Source organism: Salvelinus namaycush, chromosome 31, assembly GCF_016432855.1.
Source record: "Salvelinus namaycush isolate Seneca chromosome 31, SaNama_1.0, whole genome shotgun sequence".
Classification (NCBI taxonomy): domain Eukaryota; kingdom Metazoa; phylum Chordata; class Actinopteri; order Salmoniformes; family Salmonidae; genus Salvelinus; species Salvelinus namaycush.
In genome coordinates, this window is record NC_052337.1 from 23,285,082 (window position 1) to 23,304,418 (window position 19,337).

General features: G+C 40.3%; 1 protein-coding gene across 2 annotated transcripts; it reads left to right on the top strand.

The window, feature by feature from the left end:
* The first annotated feature begins 214 nt into the window (after positions 1–214).
* Positions 215–16,757, top strand: LOC120026025 (trafficking protein particle complex subunit 13). 2 transcript variants are annotated; one of them, XM_038970802.1, is made up of 13 exons: positions 215–308; positions 1,416–1,484; positions 5,622–5,721; positions 6,052–6,136; positions 6,261–6,388; positions 6,577–6,649; positions 7,089–7,133; positions 7,548–7,565; positions 9,002–9,135; positions 9,498–9,696; positions 10,299–10,399; positions 16,181–16,328; positions 16,464–16,757. In XM_038970802.1, exons 1-13 carry the CDS (start codon positions 263–265, stop codon positions 16,569–16,571), a joined length of 1,254 nt encoding a protein of 417 aa, XP_038826730.1. In that variant the 5' UTR covers positions 215–262; the 3' UTR covers positions 16,572–16,757. The 2 variants fall into 2 exon arrangements, with proteins under 2 accessions (XP_038826730.1, XP_038826731.1); XM_038970803.1 differs by lacking the exon at positions 7,548–7,565.
* The last annotated feature ends 2,580 nt before the right edge of the window (positions 16,758–19,337 follow it).

Here is a 19,337-nt window from a genome sequence, read left to right on the forward strand (position 1 = left end):
TGTGAAGAATTCTTTGTCATTCTGTCAGGGATCTGAATGCATTCAAACCTATACACCACTTTAACATATTTAATTGGCAGTATTTGTTTTATATGATGTCTATGTATTTATGCATTTAATGGGGAAGAGGTGGAAATACAATTTGACGTGACACCTGTGTACTACAATGCCAACACGAGGGATCTCCCAAAATTGTCCCTCTGCGTTTCCTATAGTCAGCTGATATTGCCAGGTGAAAGTTCAACCGAACTCTGAAGACAAAATGGAAGTAAATCAGGCAAAACAAGAGCATCTACTTGCTTTAAAAGGTATTTTACGGAGTTAAATAAATGGTAACCGTGTATAAAATAATGGCTTAAGCAATATACTCGCTAGGGTTGCGTTAAACATTTAGCTAATGTGGATATCTGAAAAGAGGTTGTTTACATCTGACACTGACAGCTTGCTAACGTTAGCTGATCATGGCTACTGGCTTACAAGCTAGCTGCTAAGCGAACGTCAAATAAGCTTGCTAACTGAACGATAATGAACAAGCTAGCTCGCTGCCGCTGAATACCTAGTATCGAGTGGTGTTGACGGTGTCTTTTTTCTGTTCATTTTCAATAGTTAGGTAGCTCAAATGACCGAATTGTTGTTGATCTGATGAGCGTTTCTTACCTGTCCACTACTTAACTATTCACTCTAAAAGTTAGTTTCTTTGAGACCTCAACGTAGCAACAGTGTGCTGAATACACAAGTCTCAGACATCTTGATAGACCCATTCAAATAGCTAGCTACCTGGTATGTGTTACGGTATTATGACTGGTTACCCTAATATTATCACAGATGGAAGGGGAAGTTATCTTTTGGTATTGTAATAAGCAGCAGCATAATAGAGGATTGGGTGTAGCTAGAACTTTTCCTAAATTATTAATCAGAGAACACCTGACAAAGAAAGACTGCTGTGGCAAGGAGGAATTCTAACATTTATTTGGATAGTAACCTTCAGATGGTTTATAGATCCTCAACTAATCTATCAAATAACTGAAACTAACCACTGATTTGAATCATCTAATCGGGAAAACACTAACCCTAGACCCCTTATTTGAACCTAAACCTAATCTTAGCTATAGCCTCACATGCAGTCTATTTACATGCAACATCTTGCATGCAAGTGAGTTACAGTTGTTAGTTTGTTGATAGTTTGACCATCCGAAGGCCATCTAGGCCTATAGGGGACTATCCAAACAAAGTATGGCCTGAAAAACTTTGTCTGGAAACAATGTTAAAGGAGGCTGTTCTTATCTGGCAGACATTAGGATATCTAGGCTGTTTGAGAGAGGTCTAGATTACCCATGGAATTTCCATCTAAAATTGCAAGCAAGTAAACTAGCCTAAGCCTAACTGAACAATCTTTGCTCCCTTGGCTTTCACAGTGATGCGGTTAACAAAACCCACTCTCTTCACTAACATGCCAGTAACATGTGAAGATAGAGACCTCCCAGGTAAGCCTTGATTTATTTTACCCCAACATGTAGTAGAGTTGTAGAATATTTATTAGGCCTATCCAATTTGCTTTGCTGCAGTGATTCGAAATACATTACATAGGCTATGGCTATAGATATAAATATAGAACATAGAACTAATAGGCTAGTTCCTATGATTCTGTGTGGCTCCTGTGTTGCTTAGTTGGTAGAGTATGGCATTTGCAATGCCAAGGATCGTGGGTTCAATTCCCTCTGGGGCACCCATATTTTCTTTATACACTCATGACTGGAAGTCGCTTTGAATAAAAGTGTCTGCTAAATGGCATATATTATATTTCAAGTCCACAGTAGGCTTATGGTAAAAGCATTGATAGAACTGACTACTTCCATGTAGTGCTGTAAATCCCTGGTCCATAACAACACATTCACATGTCATATTTCTCTTTGAAATCAGTATTCCTCAGAGAGAAAAACAGATGCACGATTCTACATTTCACTACCCATGGGAACATTATTTATTAGAAAACTGCATGCAATCCTATATTCATTGGAACGATATGTATGAGGACATGTAAATCAGCTAAGCTTTCCTTTACTGGGGTTAAGCCTCCAATTAACATTCTAGGCATGACGACAGTGAAATGAATTGAGCCAATACATTAATTAACCTGGGGAAATTATGTGAAGTCGGCGATCAGTATTAAAGCCAGGCAGCCACATCTGTCTGCCTCCTCCACTGACTCACTAAGGGATCCCAGGAATGGCTTTGTCTAACCGGCTCCCAAGTTTAGTCGTGCAGGCCTAAAGAGAATTTACAGTGTTTATTTTTCCTTCTGCCGGAGACCTACCTACTGCAATGTGAGCGCTGTGCTGGTAACCCAACTCCACTGAACCCATAAATCACACTGACACTTCTGGGTAGGGATGCTATTTATACAGGGGGGAGAATAAAGGCATATCTGGCTGTAAATCGAAATAAACTACTAGAACACGATATAGGAGAAATAAAAATAAGTTGTGAAAGTTTTTATGCCACCCAGCTCTCGTATCTCCCACGCTGCTCCTCTAAAGGCTGCCTTTCACTCAAATATTTAGAATGTTGACATTGATCATCAATATTAAAGCTACAAAACGTACAGGGCCCATATGAGGAGACTGACTGATAATATCTGGGAAAAATGTATAGATATAGTCAAACATTTCTGGCATTGTGTCAAGTTCTTTATGTGCCTCAACAACACTTAGCTAGATGCAGTGCCTTCAGAAAGTATTCTCCAAAATGTGTTACAGCCTTAATTGAACATTTATTAAATTGAGATTTTGTGTCACACAGTACCCCATAATGTCAAAGTGGAATTATGTTTTTAGAAATGTTTACAAATTCTTTAAAGATTAAAATAATAAATGTCTTGAGCCAATAAGTATTCAACCCTTTTGTTATGGGTGTGCGGCTCTCCTTTATTTTTAAGTTTTCTACTCCGCTAGCCAGCACCTCGCCTAAATAGGTGTGCGTTTCTTTTTCTTCTAGCCTAAATAAGTCACAATAAGTTGCATTGACACACTCTGTGCAATAATATTGTTTAACATGATTTTTAAATGACTACCCCATCTCTGTACCCCACACATACAATTACCTGTAAGGTCCCTCAGTAGAGCAGGGAATTTCAAGCACAGATTCAACCACAAAGACCAGGGAGGTTTGCAATGGTTGGCAAAGAAGGGCACCCACCTATTGAATAAAAAAATAAATAAAAAAAACAGATATTGAATAGCCCTTTGAGCATGGTGAAGTTATTAATTACACTTTGGATGGTGTATTTATACACCCAGTCACTACAAAGATACAGGTGCCCTTCCTAACTCAGTTGCCAGAGAGGAAGGAAACCGCTCAGGGATATCACCATGAGGCCAGTGGTGATTTGAAAACAGTTACAGAGTTTAATGGCTGTGATAGATAACTAAGCATGGATAACAACATTGCAGTTACTTCACAATACTAACGTAAATGACAGATTGAAAAGAAGGATACCTGTACAGAATAAAAATATTCTATAAACATGCATCTTGTTTGCAGTAAGGCACTAAAGTAATATTGCAAAAAATGTGGCAAAAAAATGGTTTTGTCATGAATACAAAGCATTATTTTTTGGGAAAAGCCATCACAACTCATCACTAAGTACCGCTCTTCATATTTTCAAGCATGGTGGTGACTGCATCATGTTATGGTTATGCTTGTCATCGCCAAGGACCAAGGAGTTTTTCAGGATTAAAATAAATGGAATCGAGCTTAGCACAGGCAAAATCCTAGAGTAAAACCTGGTTCAGTATACTTTCCAACAGACGCTGGGAGACAAATTCACCTTTCAGCTGGACAATCACCTAAAACACAAGGCCAAATATACACTGGAGAGTTGCTTACCAAGACGACATTAAAAGTTCCTGAGTGGCCTAGTTACCGTTTTGATTTAAATCTGCTTGAATAGCTATGTCAAGACTTGAAAATGAATGTTTAGCAATGATCAACAACCAACTTGATACGGTGCATTCAGAGTATTCAGACACCTTGATTTTTTCCCACATTTTGTTACGTTACAGCCTTATTCTACAATGTATTTAAAATAAAATAAAACATTCTCATCAACCTACACACAATACCCCATAATGACAATGCGAAATCAGGTTTATAGACATTTCTGTAAATGTATTAAAAATAAAAAAACAGAAATACCTTATTTACAAAAGTATTCAGACCCTTTGTTATGAGACTCGAAATTGAGCTCAGGTGCATCCGGTTTCCATTGATCATCCTTGAGATGTTTCTACAACTTACATTCAATTGATTGGGCATGATTTGGAAAGGTACACACCTGTCTATATAAGGTTCCACAGTGGACAGTGCATGTCAGAGCAAAAGAGATGGGAGAACCTCCCAGAAGGACAACCATCTCTGCAGCACTCTACCAATCAGGCCTTTATGGTAGAGTGGCCAGACGAAAGCCACTCCTCAATAAAAGGCACATGACTTCCCGCTTGAAGTTTGTAAAAAAGGCACCTGAAGTACTCTCAGACTCTGACAGAATCTCTGGTGTGATGGAACCAAGATTGAACTATTTGGCCTGAATGCCAAGCGTCACATCTGGAGGAAACCTGGCACCATCCCTACGGTGAAGCATGGTGGTGGCAGCATCATGCTGTGGGGATGTTTTTCAGCGGCAGGGACTGGGAGACTAGTCAGTATCAAGGGAAATATGAACGGAGCAAAGTACAGAGAGATCCTTGATGAAAACCTGCTCCAGAGCGCTCAGACTGGGAAAAGGTTCACCTTCCAACAGGACAACGACCCTAAGCACACAGCCAAGACAACACAGGAGTGGCTTCGGGACAAGCCTCTGAATATCCTTGAGTGACCCAGCCAGAGCCCGGACTTGAACCCGATCGAACATCTCTGGAGAGACCTGAAAATAGCTGTGGAGCAACACTCCCCATCCAACCTGACAGAGCTTGAGAGGATCTGCAGAGAAGAATGGGAGAAACTCCCCAAATACAGATGTGCCGAGCTTGTAATGTCATACCCAAGAAGACTCGATCGCTGCCAAAGGTGCTTCAGCAAAGTACTGAGTAAAGGGTCTAAATACTTATGTAAATTTAATATTCATTTCCCCCCCCCCCCAAAATCTAAAAAACAGTTTTTGCGTTGTCATTGAGGTATTCTGTGTAGATTGATGAGGGGGGACTATTTAATCAATTTTAGAATAAGGCTGTAGCATAACAAAATGTGGAAAAGGTGAAGGGGTCTGAATACTATCCAAATGCGCTGTATATTGTACAATCCAAGTGTGCAAAGCTCTTAGGGACTTACCCAGAAAGACGCTGCCAAAGTTGATTCTAACGTGTTGACTCAGGGGGTTGAATGCTTATCTAGTCAAAATATATTAGCGGTTTTCTTTTTTTTCCCACATTGACAATGTATTTGTGTATATTGTTGAGCAAAAATTACAATTATGTACATTTTAATCCCACTTTGTAACACAACAAAATATGGAACAAGTCAATTGGTGTGAATACTTTCTGAAGGCATTGTATGAGAGTAATTTGTATGTGTGTGTGCATACCTGCGTGCACATGTGTGTATATGTGCGTGCGTGCATTCTACAGGGGATTTGTTTGGTCGGCTAATGAAAGAGGACCCATCCACTATTAAAGGAGCAGAGGCGTTAATGCTGGGAGAGATGCTCACACTACCTCAGAACTTTGGGTAAATAACACTACAGCAACAATCGTTTGAACTCTTTGACATATAGAGCAGGATGAAACATGTAGAGGCACACACAACTAGCATTTAACAATCAGACTGGCAGTTTAAATCTTTCATTCCCCCTGGCCGATCATTTCTGTCAGTATCTCTTGATCTGTTTCAGTATAGAATCATCACATTTCTTGCAAGACAACCTTTCACAGGAATACTTAGCCTTAATTTTGACCATCATTTTCACCGAAAAGCATTGTCTCGTTTTTGTTCTTCAGTGGGCATGTGAGTCCATTATCTTTGTGTGTGACACTTGCGTAACAATTGTCCTCTGCACAGAAATATTTTCCTTGGCGAGACCTTCTCAAGTTACATTAGTGTGCACAATGACAGCACCCAAGAGGTCAAGGACATACTAGTAAAGGTACAGTACAGATATACATCAATCCAATGAAAACATGTTTAACCAATCTCTTTCTCATTGATGAATCCACTTGTCCTATTCATACAATTTTAAGTGAAATCCCCATTTTTGTCATGTCTTACAGGCAGACCTTCAGACCAGCTCTCAGAGGCTAAACCTATCAGCGTCCAACAACACAGTCACAGAGCTGAAGCCTGAGTCCTGCATCGATGATGTCATTCACCATGAAGTCAAAGAGATTGGAACTCACATGTATGCTTTCCTTTCTGACATGGACTAAATCAGAAATAACATACTTTTGACCATTGCCCTATGTAATTCTGGGAAAGGGGTGTCACTCGAGACAACAATGGGCAAGATTTACAGCAACACATCTGCAAAGATGGTTAGGAGTTCATTTGAATGCTAATATTCAAGGAATTTTGGTCTCTCTATTCTAGCTTGGTTTGTGCAGTCAGTTATACCACACAGGCGGGAGAGAAGCTATACTTCAGGAAGTTCTTTAAATTTCAGGTGAGTTTCAAAGCGTCCTTTATATTTGCTCCCCCATGCTCCCACAGAGTTATATTAGAAACCAGACCTCAACTCTGAGCAATGTCACAGGTCCATGACAGAGAAAAGGCAATTAGCAGTAGCACACAAGCTTTGGCTTTTGACTACCGAACTATCTCACTACCTACTTACTGTCCTCAGTCTCAGAAAGGATCTGCTCTAAGTCACACAAAGAAACTAAATCCAACTTCTCTTACAGTAACAATACGTTTTGTATAAGCTATACTGACCGTTTTTAAATCAAATTTCTTGGCTCATGGATTTGAGCTTTTTCAGAGATAAATGGTGTTATTTTCTAATTTTGTGAAGGGAGGTTTATTGTCGCTGTTGAATGGAGGAATCTTTTGAGAAATCATTTGAGAAATCGGCGTCATTTAGCTTGCAATCTATTCTCAATCAGGTTTTGAAGCCGCTCGACGTCAAAACCAAGTTCTACAATGCAGAGGTATGTTTTTTTCCCTCTTTCTCTCAGCTGCACTTACCTCACTCTTTTATTACCTGAACCAAAACAATGACAAATACAGTCATCCTACCGACTTATTCAACTTTCCACCTTTGTCAACATGCTAGCTATCTTCACTCATACATAGTCAGATCTTTTTCCATACATTTCCACTATCAATTCCACCTCTGGTTTTTAGATGACATCACAAACATAGAGTTTGCTGTATATCATGTTTCATTCCATGGTCAGGCATTTTCCATTGGCGACACATAGTCAAATTAGCTTTTTATTCTCTCATTTGCATATTAGTAGCATTTCATTTGTTAGCGTATGAAACAAGATGTATTGTCACTTTCATTTGGCATGTAACCTTCATTTGTTTATGGTCTCTTGTGTTTTTATTTTCTCCATTAGAGTGACCTCAGTTCCGTGGTAATCGTTTTTCTGTTTTCATTGCTCTTAACTCTCGCTTTCTTAATCCTTTTTGTTGCAGCAACCTCTGTCTGTCTTTCTCTGGAGCCAATGAACATGAGCAATGGCAAAATAAGGGAAAAGCATGCAGGGGGAAAAATATGAAGAATAAAAACCCATATAGTAAGACTTTACTTCTCACAAAGGAAACAGATGTGTGATGCTGCTTTAGTAAAGGGTGATCAATGCTTTTCCCACTATTTGGCCGTTACTCTGTTTTTTTTCTCTTCGCCGCTTGAGCCCTCTCGCTAACTCATCTCTCACAGGACTTGTGCAATTGGGTAGTAGGTGGGCGTGATGCCAGAGAGATTCATGGGAAATAGAATGGAAGCGCATTGATCAAACAATCCATCCTCATAGGGTGAAATCAACATCATGGGTCTAGGTTAGGGCTCTAAATTGTACCCTATTGCCTATATATGCACTGCTTTTGACCAGGGCCCGTAAGGCTCAAAAGTAGTGAACTATCTAGTGAATAGGGTGCCATTTCAGACATAGCCTAGGTCTGTATGATTGTATTGGGGTTTCCATTTCTACAGGTCTTTTGAATGATTGGATTCAAATGTAGATTTGAATGATGGTTTTCAATCAAAATCCAGTACCAATCTCTGATGGGAAGGGATGTTCATTTTAATGATGATTTTAGTGTTGGTGATTATTAATCTGATTTTATTAATTTATATGTTCACTCTTTATCTAAAATAAACTCTTTCAAGAGTCTGAATAAATCAGATCAAGTAAAACATTCTTCAAATAAGGCTCTGGACAAAAGCTATTTGAGATGTGTCTGATCAGTTTTTTGTGTTGGGTTTGATGACAGGTCTGTCTCGGCATGGGAGATGTGGAGAGGTGCTCTGCTCTGTAACAATAACCCCAGTCTGTCCGTCCGTCTGGCAGAATGTTTCTGTCCATGGTCCCTACTTAATCACTAGCCTTTGAATTTCAGGCATGAACTAATCTCTGAGCACTCCTCTGTTCAGTTGAGTACTAATCCACTCCTCAAAGGTAAACTGAGCAGACTTTGCTACTCCATTTTGGCCCTGCTGGTTGATTTTGATAGGACTGACGAAGGTATGAAAACCCTGTCTTACCGGGGTTCTAATGATGTCTGAATATTTCGGACACGTTCATACATGCCAAAATCTAGTGTAAGTTATACAGGTACCTCATGGTGTTTTCTAGAATCTAACTGTATAAATCACATGCTTTCAGAAAAATCTGACACACACTAGGCCTAAATGAAATCTACAGTTTCCCCTTGAGGGGCCAATATGTTGTAAAGTACATTGAAAGGAATTGAAGTCAAAGTGCTGCCCAGTTAAGTCCTTTTGAGGAGGTGTTCCTCTAGTTAGCGTTAGCGGCTAATGTTAGCGCTGACCCCTTACCCCCACCCCCAGACAGACGAGGTGTTTCTCGAGGCCCAGATCCAGAACATCACCACGTCGCCCATGTTCATGGAGAAAGTGTCCCTGGAGCCCTCCATGATGTACAATGTCACCGAGCTCAACACCGTGGAGACTGGGGACGAAGGGTAAGGGGGACACACACACACATTTTAGTGTTATGTTTGTATTGTACAGTAAAAAGGCAGTAATATAAGAAAGATAAATGTGAAGAGGAGAAAGCGAATTCGACGAGAGTTTATCTGTATAGATTATGCTAGCATGATATCTTGTGTTTTTCTAGTGTACATTTTTTGTGTTATTTTACTGCTTTTTTTGTTGAGACATTTTGACTGTGAAAGCTGTATGACTATTCTGATTGAAGTCTATGCTGCGTACAAGATACAGCATTCACCAGGTCTTCTCACTGTAGGTCAAGGCGCCCCTACTATGTCAAAGGTAATAGGTTTTCAGTGTCAGCTCAGACTTCTCCACCCTGACTGTGTTCCAGAACTTCTACATTTGGGAAGATGTCTTATCTGCAGCCCATGGACACGCGCCAGTACCTCTACTGCCTGAAGCCCAAATCTGAGTTTGCAGAGAAGGCGGGTGTCATCAAGGGCGTGACGGTCATCGGTAAACTGGACATCGTGTGGAAGACCAACTTAGGAGAGAAAGGAAGGCTGCAGACAAGCCAGCTACAGAGAATGGTACCAGAGCATTCTCAGTTACATGATATGGTTCTTAGTTATAGTATATGGTTGTTGCATAACAGGACATCCTCAGTCTCAATGCTGTGGTTGTCTTTGTTGAGTGGTGTTGATGGTCTTGTCAGTCATACCTGGGCTGTTGACAAAATGTGAGTCATTGGACAATTACAATGACATAGCTCAAAATGAAGATTATATTTTCAATTGGATAATGTAGTCATTCTACAGTTTCCAAATTTGTCAAAATTATGCAAAATGTGATGTCATGAAGCCTGTTGCCCAGGGTTTACCAACCAGACAACCACCCAAAAATACAAAACACAGTGCAATCATGGTCCCAGACGATGCGCTTCTTGTGAGCCTAAAATAAAGAAAATCGGTCCAAAATGTATCTGCTATTGCCTGGATCAGACAGTGTAATAATTACATTTGTGTTGACCCAGCATGAATTGGTTTTCCTCTTATCTCCTTATTAAAAAAAATAAAAACTCCAGCATACCGGTAATCTGGATGCTTCCAACAATATAATGGATCTTATTTATCAACGTTTTGGTCTCAGTCGACCTTCAACAAGGTATTGTTTTTCCACTTGTCTCTGCCAGGCTCCAGGTTATGGAGACGTCAGACTATCACTGGAGATGATCCCAGACACCGTCAACCTAGAGGAACCCTTCGACATCACCTGTAAAATCACCAACTGCAGGTATAATCATATGGATGGATGGACCTACAGTACCTGTCCAAAGTTTGGACACACCTACTCATTCCAGGGGTTTTCTTTCTTTTTACTATTTTCTACATTGAGAATAATAGTGAAGACAAAACTATGAAATAACACATATGGAATCATGTAGTAACCAAAAACGTGTTAAACAAATCAAAAGATATTTTGTGTTTGAGATTCTTCAAAGTAGCCACCCTTTGCCTTGATGACAGCTTTGCACACTCTTGCCATTCTCTCAACCAACTTCATGAGGTAGTCACCTGGAATGCATTTCACTTAACTTCTCTGGGATATGTGGGACGGTAGTGTCCCACTTGGCCAAAAGCCAGAAAAAAATGTAGCGCGCCAAATTCAAATATATTACTATAAAAATCAATCTTTCATGAAATCACACATGAAAGACACCAAATTAAAGCTACATATGTTGTGAATCCAGCCAACGTGTCTGATTCAAAAAGGATTTACGGGGAAAGCACACCAAACAATTATGTTAGCTCAGTACATATCCACAGAAAAACACAGCCATTTTCCCAGCAAAAGATAGTAGTCACAAAAAGCAGAAATAGAGATAAAATTCATCACTAACTTTTGATGATCTTCATCAGATGACACTCATAGGACATCATGTTACACAATACATTTATGTTTTGTTCGATAATGTGCATATTTATATCCACAAATCTCGGTTTACATTGGCGCCATGTTCAGAAATGCCTCCAAAATATCCAGAGAAATTGCAGAGAGCCACGTCAAATAACAGAAATACTCATCATAAACTTTGATGAAAGATACATGTTTTACATATAATTAAAGATACACTTGTTCTTAATGCAACCACTGTGTCAGATTTAAAAATAAATTTAAAAGCACACCATGCAATAATCTGAGACGGCGCTCAGATTTAACAACATTTCTCCGCCATGTTGGAGTCAACAGAAATACGGAATTACATCATAAATATTCCCTTACCTTTGATGATCTTCATCAGAATGCACTCCAAGGAATCCTAGTTCCACAATAAATCGTTATTTTGTTCGATAATGTCAATTACTTATGTCCAAGTAGCTAATTTTGCTAGCATGTGTAGTACACGTGTCGAAACGCTCGCGCAGATGCAGGCAAACGTCGGACGAAAACTTCAAAAAGTTATATTACAAGTCGAATAAACTGGTCAAACTAAGTAGAGAATCAATCTTCAGGATGTTGTTATCATATATATCCAATAACGTTCCAACCGGAGCATTCCTTCATGTCTGTAGAAGTTATGGAACGCAAGGCGATATCATGAGGAAAGCGCGTGACCAGGAACTGGCAATCTGCCAGACCACTGACTCATTCCCCTCCCATCCGGCCCCACAACACAGTATAAACTTCATTCAACGTTCTACCGACTGTTGACATCTAGTGGAAGGCGTAGGAAGTGCAAACAGATCCATATATTACAGGGAATTGAATAGGCGAGGAGTTTAACATCGACCAGCCTCAGAATTCTCACTTCCTGTTTGGATTTTTTGGGGATGTTATACTCACAGACATCATTCAAACAGTTTTGGAAACTTCAGAGTGTTTTCTATCCAATAGTAATAATATGCATATATTAGCATCTGGGACAGAGTAGGAGGCTGTTCAATCTGGGCACGCTATTCATCCAAAAGTGAAAATGCCTCCCCCTATCACAAAGAAGTTAACAGGTGTGCCTTGTTAAAAGTTAATTTGTGGAATTTCTTTCCTTCTTAATGTGTTTTAGCCAATCAGTTGTGTTTTGACAAGGTAGGGGTAGTATACAGAAGATAGCCCTATTTCGTAAAAGACCAAGTCCATATTATGGCAAGAACATCTCAAATAAGCAAAGAGAAACGACAGTCCATCATTACTTTAGGACATGAAGGTCAATCAATCTGGAACATTTCAAGAACTTTAAAAGTTGTTTCAAGTGCAGTTGCAAAAACCATCAAGCGCTATGATGAAACTGGCTCTCATGAGGACCTCCACAGGAAAGGAAGACCCAGAGTTACCTCTGCTGCAGAGGATAAGTTCATTAGAGTTACCAGCCTCAGAAATTGCTGCCCAAATAAATGTTTGAGTTCAAGTAACAGGCACATCTCAACATCAACTGTTCAGAGACTGCGTGAATCAGGCCTTCGTGGTCGAATTACTGCAAAGAAACCACTACTAAAGGACCAGTAAGAAGAAGAGACTTGCTTGGGCAAAGAAACACGAGCAATGGACATTAGACCGGTGGAAATCTGTCCTTTGGTCTGATGAGTCCAAATTTGAGATTTTTGGTTCTAACTGCCTTGTCTTTGTGAGACGCAGAGTAGGTGAACGGATGATCTCTGCATGTGTGGTTCCCACCGTGAAGCATGGAGGTGTGATGTGTGAGGGTGCTTTGCTGGTGACACTGTCAGTGATTTGTTTAGAATTCAAGGCACACTTAACCAGCAGGGCTACCACAGCATTCTGCAGCGATACACTAACCATCTGGTGTGCGCTTAGTGGAATTGTCATTTGATTTTCAACAGGACAATGACCCAACACACCTCCAGGCTGTGTAAGGGTTATTTGACCAAGAAGGAGAGTGATGGAGTGCTGCATCAGATGACCTGGCCTCCACAATCACCCGACCTCAACCCAATTGAGATGGTTTGGGATGAGTTGGACCGCAGAGTGAAGGAATAGCAACCAACAAGTGCTCAACATATGTGGGAACTCCTTCAAGACTGTTGGAAAAGCATTCCAGGTGAAGCTGGTTGAGAGAATGCCAAGAGTGTGCAAAGCTGTCATCAAGGCAAAGGGTGGCTACTTTGAAAAATCTAAAATCTATTTTGATTTGTTTCACACTTTTTTGGTTACTACATGATTCCATATGTGTTATTTCGTAGTTTTGATGTCTTCACTATTATTCTACAATGTAGAAAATAGTAACAATAAAGAAATAACCTTGAATGAGTAGGTGTGTCCAAACTTTTGACTGGTAGTGTATGTATAATTCAATTATATGTTTTATTTTACCAGGCACGTCAATTAATAACAAATTCTTATTTACATTGACAGTCTGGCAAGAGGCAAAAGGCCTTGTGGGGTGGGGATTAAAAGAAAGTGTAAGAGAAGATTGACAACATGGACAGAACAGACTTGGCAAAGTACATATACATCAGCAGACAGACAGTGGAAACAAAGCACAACAAGACAATAGACACAACCACGCTACACGAAGGGAGACCTATGGCAACAACACAACATGGTACAAGCATTAATAAGGGCAGACAAAGGCATGAGGGACAAAGTAGGCAGAGACGAAGCACATCACGACAAGAAGGGATTTCACAAAACATGGCAGACCACAATACAAGCAGCATAGCACAAATAATAGCGGTGCAAACATACAGTCGTGGCCAAAAGTTTTGAGAATGACACAAATATTAATTTCCACAAAGTTTGCTGCTTCAGTGTCTTTAGATATTTTTGTCAGATGTTACCATGGAATACTGATGTCACACCCTGACCTTAGAGAGCCTTTTTATTTCTCTATTTGGTTTGGTCAGGGTGTGATTTGGGTGGGCATTCTATGTTCTTTATTTCTAGGTTTGTGTTTCTATGTTTTGGCCGGGTATGGTTCTCAATCAGGGACAGCTGTCTATCGTTATCTCTGATTGGGAATCATACTTAGGCAGCCTGTTTTGCCACCTTAGGTTGTGGGATGTTGTTTTTTGTTAGTTCTGTGTAGCCTTTAAGACGTTACGTTCGTTGTTCTTTTGTTCTTTTGTTTGGTGTTCGGTTTTAATAAAGAAGCATGAGCACGTACCACGCTGCACCTTGGTCTCGTCCTTCCGTCGAGCGTTACAACTGAAGTATAATTACAAGCATTTCATAAGTGTCAAAGGCTTTTATTGACAATTACATGAAGTTGATGCAAAGAGTCAATATTTGCAGTGTTGACCCTTCTTTTTCAAGACCTCTGCAATCCGCCCTGGCATGCTGTCAATGAACTTCTGGGCCACATCCTGACTGATGGCAGCCCATTCTTGCATAATCAATGCTTGGAGTTTGTCAGAGTTTGTGGGTTTTTGTTTGTCCACCCGCCTCTTGAGGATTGACCACAAGTTCTCAATGGGATTAAGGTCTGGGGAGTTTCCTGGCCATGTACCCAAAATATCGATGTTTTGTTCCCCGAGGAACTTAGTTATGACTTTTGCCTTATGGCAAGGTGCTCCATCATGCTGGAAAAGGTATTGTTCGTCACCAAACTGTTCCTGGATGGTTGGGAGAAGTTGCTCTCGGACGATGTGTTGGTACCATTCTTTATTCATGGCTGTGTTCTTAGGAAAAATTGTGAGTGAGCCCACTCCCTTGGCTGAGAAGCAACCCCACACATGAATGGTCTCAGGATGCTTTACTGTTGGCATGACACAGGACTGATGGTAGCGCTCACCTTCTCCGGACAAGCGTTTTTTTCCGGATGCCCCAAACAATCGGAAAGGGGATTCATCAGAGAAAATGACTCTAACCCAGTCCTCAGCAGTCCAAGCCCTGTACCTTTTGCAGAATATCAGTCTGTCCCTGATGTTTTTCCTGGAGAGAAGTGGCTTCTTTGCTGCCCTTCTTGACACCAGGCCATCCTCCAAAAGTCTTCGCCTCACTGTGCGTACAGATGCACTCACACCTGCCTGCTGCCATTCCTGAGCAAGCTCTGTACTGGTGGTGCCCCGATCCTGCAGCTGAATCGACTTTAGGAGACGGTCCTGGCACTTGCTGGACTTTCTTGGGCGCCCTGAAGCCTTTTTCACAACATTTGAACCGCTCTCCTTGAAGTTCTTGATGATCCGATAGATGATTGTTTTAGGTGCAATCTTACTGGCAGAAATATCCTTGCCTGTAAAGCCCTTTTGTGCAAAGCAATGATGACGGCACGTGTTACCTTGCAGGTAACCATGGTTGACATAGGAAGAACAATGATTCCAAGCACCACAAGCTTCCAGTCTGTTATTCGAACTCAATCAGCATGACAGAGTGATCTCCAGCCTTTTCCTCTTCAACACTCACACCTGTGTTAACGAGAGAATCACTGACATGATGTCAGCTGGTCCTTTTGTGGCAGGGCTGAAATGCAGTGTAAATGTTTTTTGGGTATTCAGTTCATTTGCATGGCAAAGAGGGACTTTCATCTGATCACTCTTCATAACATTCTGGAGTATATGCAAATTGCCATCATACAAACTGAGGCAGCAGACTGTGTGAATTAATATTTGTGTCATTCTCAAAACCTTTGGCCTCGACTGTACAGTAAACAGACACCACAATCAGCAGCCTACATTATTTGTTTGTGTAACAGCTACAGCTGTCAGTGAAAATGTCCATGACTGAGTCCTTCAAAGCTGAGACAAAGACATAACTTTCCAGCTTAAATGTTTTTTATAAATTGTTCCAGTCGCTAGCTGCAGCTAACTGAAAAGAGGAGCGACCCAGGGATGTGTTTGCTTTGGGAACTGTTAATAGAATGTGAATAGCAGATCAGGGGCTGTAATTAGAGGATGAGGGTTGCAATGGGTATCTCAGCACACCATCTTAAGTCGTGCAGTAGAGTTTAGTCGGCTAGGGGGAGTGAGGCCTAAGAGGGTTTTGTAGATGAGCATCATCCAGTGGATTTTGCGTCTTGTGTAAAGAGATGGCCAGTTTACAGAGGAATACAAAGTACTGTGATGTGTTCTTTAAGGAGCATTGGTGGCAAATCTGATGGCCGAGTTGTGTGTGTTGTTGCAGTGAAAGGACCATGGACCTGGTGCTGGAGATGTGTAACACCCGCTCCATCCACTGGTGTGGTGTATCAGGGAGACAGCTGGGCAAAGTCAGCCCCAGTGCCTCGCTCTCTCTGCCCCTCAAACTCCTCTCCTCTGTCCAGGGCCTGCAAGTAGGTGCCCACTTCTTCACATTAGAATACATTGTAACACTAAGCATAGCCAAGGCTTATTACAGTATGTTATGCTATTACTGTTAACATTTGCAGTTGGTAATTGTAGCTAATCACCATTTGCTTGTGTTTCAGAGTATATCTGGCCTGAGACTGACCGACACATTTCTGAAGAGGACTTATGAATACGATGACATTGCACAGGTGTGTGTGGTCTGTCCATACATGAGCCGTGAGAGCTAAGACTCTTCTAGAACTGAGCACTATACATCTCAATGGACCAACTACCAAACTTTGCACCTATATCATCAGTACACACCCCAAGCTGATCATGTTTTAACAGATGTTTTTAATGTTTTCTTTGCAAAACAATTATGATTTTAAATTAATGTGCATTTAAATGTGAATAAAAAAACAACTTAATCCCTAGTTTGTTGTGCTTCGCTAAAGTCTTTATCAAGTACAAATCTGTCTCCAAAGTGATTTAATTATATGATTTCACTACAAGACTCAGAACTCAACAATGATCAATTTCAAGACATTTTATTGAGACATATATTTGTTGACCAAACATTATGCTGCTCTGTTTTACACAATATTCATTAGCTTCAGTTAAGTGTCTGACAATAAATATCAGATGGAAAAGCATGCAAAATCATTAAGGCTGAATAAGTCCCATACTATCAACATTGTTTCAGTGATGTCAAATGAAATAGAATCAAAAGAGAAATGGCATTGACATATTTGTGTGTTTGCTATGGTTGCAATCATTAGTAAATACAGGGTGAGGGTAGGGGTGCAGACATGGTCACTATACATACTTTCAAGGACACATTTCCTTTTATCTTCAAATTAGCAGTCTGATAATTGCTATCCAATGCAATGATAGAGATCCACATGATCAAGGCTTAGGGTCTTTGTTTCATCCAACAGTAACTATAACAAATAATTTGGTACAAAAATAACTGTCTGAACATGATAGGATAGAAAACAATGTAACCCTGCTGTCGTGTGTAACTCATGTAGTCATGAGAAAAAGGAATGTGCTCCCAGTTCAAATACTTCACAGATGCATCCTTTATCCCTTTCACTCCTTCCTGAACAACCCCTTCCTCCATTTCTCTCCTTCCTTAACTCCTTCCTTCCTTAATTCCTTCCTCCCTTTCACTCAATGCAATTACTGAAAGCAATTTTAAGTCAAATCCAGGGGTCAGTTCTGAAAGGAGCAATGTTACAGAACGTGAAGATGTATCTGTTATACACAATACAGTTCGTATTGCCTGTCATGTACAGTGCCTGTCCAAAGTTTGGACACACCTACTCATTCCAGGATTTTTCTTTATTTTTACTATGTTCTATTATTGTAGAATAATAATGAAGACATCAAAACTATGAAATAACACATTTGGAATCATGTAGTAACCAAAAACGTGTTAAACAAGTCAAAATATATTTTATGTTTGAGATTCTTCAAGGAAGCCACCCTTTGCCTTGATGACAGCTTTGCACACTCTTGGCGTTCTCTCAACCAGCTGCATGGGGTAGTCACCTGGAATGCATTTCAATTAACAGGTGTGCCTTGTTAAAAGTTCATTTGTGGAATTTCTTTCCTTCTAAATGTATTTGAGCCAATCAGTTGTGTTGTGACAAGGTAGGGGTGGTATACAGAAGATAGCCCTATTTCGTAAAACACCAAGTCCATATTATGCCAAGAACAGCTCAAATAAGCAAGGAGAAATGACAGTCCATCATTATTTCAAGAGATGAAGGTCAGTCAATCCGTAAAATTTCAAGAACTTTGAACATTTCTTCAAGTGCAGTCGCAAAACCCATCAACCTCTATGATGAACCTGGCTCATGAGGACCGCCACAGGAAAGGAAGACCCAGAGTTATTTAGAATTCAAGGCACACTTAACCAGCACGGCTACACAGCATTCTGCAGTGATACACCATCCCATCTGGTTTGCGCATAGTTGGACTATCATTTGTTTTTCAACAGGACAATGACCCAACACACCTCCAGGCTGTGTAAGGGCTATCTGACCAAGAACGAGAGTGATGGAGTGCTGCATCAGATGACCTGGCCTCCACAATCACCTGACCTCAACCCAGTTGAGATGGTTTAGGATGAGTTGGACCGCAGAGTGAAGGAAAAGCAGCCAACAAGTGCTCAGCATATGTGGGAACTCCTTCAAGACTGTTGGAAAAGCATTCCAGGTGAAGTTGGTTGAGAGAATGGCAAGAGTGTGCAAAGCTGTCATCAAGGCAAAGGGTGGCTACTTTGAAGAATCTAAAATGTAAAATAGATTTGTATTTGTTTAACAATGTTTTGGTTACTACATGATTCCAAATGTGTTATTTCATAGTTTTGATGTCTTCACTATTATTCTACAATGTAGAAAATAGTAAAAATAAAGAAAAACCCTTGAATGAGTAGGTGTTTCTAAACTTTTGACTGGTACTGTAGAATAGGGAATCCTATCAGCTCTATTAATTTAATTTCTATCTAAATGTTTCACCTCACTGTATACACCCCTGCATTCTCCTACGTACAATTCTTTTGGATCAGTGAAATCAGTGCGGACCAAAGGATCAACAAAATATACCAAAGTATAGGAACACGGAAATGGTTTCCACGTTGCTACTACAACACACTATAGAAAAACACAGAAATCCATTTGGAATGGAACATTATTGAGGAAAGATTAAATATTTGCTGTGCACTGGGTTGGATATTTAGAATAATTAGTTGAGACTGTCTCCTGATTGGGTCTCGAACTGTGTAGAATATTCTTTCTCCAGATTGGTGGGAATGTTTTTGAAACTAATTGGGTGTCTAGAATGTGGTTGATACTCTATTTCCTGTTTGAGTATCTACATAGAATGTGTTGGATACTTTCTCTTCTTATTAGGTATGTAGAAGGTGTAGACTGTTTCACATCTCTCCCGTCCTCTCTGAAGATACAGTCCCAGTAAAGTGCCATCATCCCCATCTCCGTCTGTCTCTT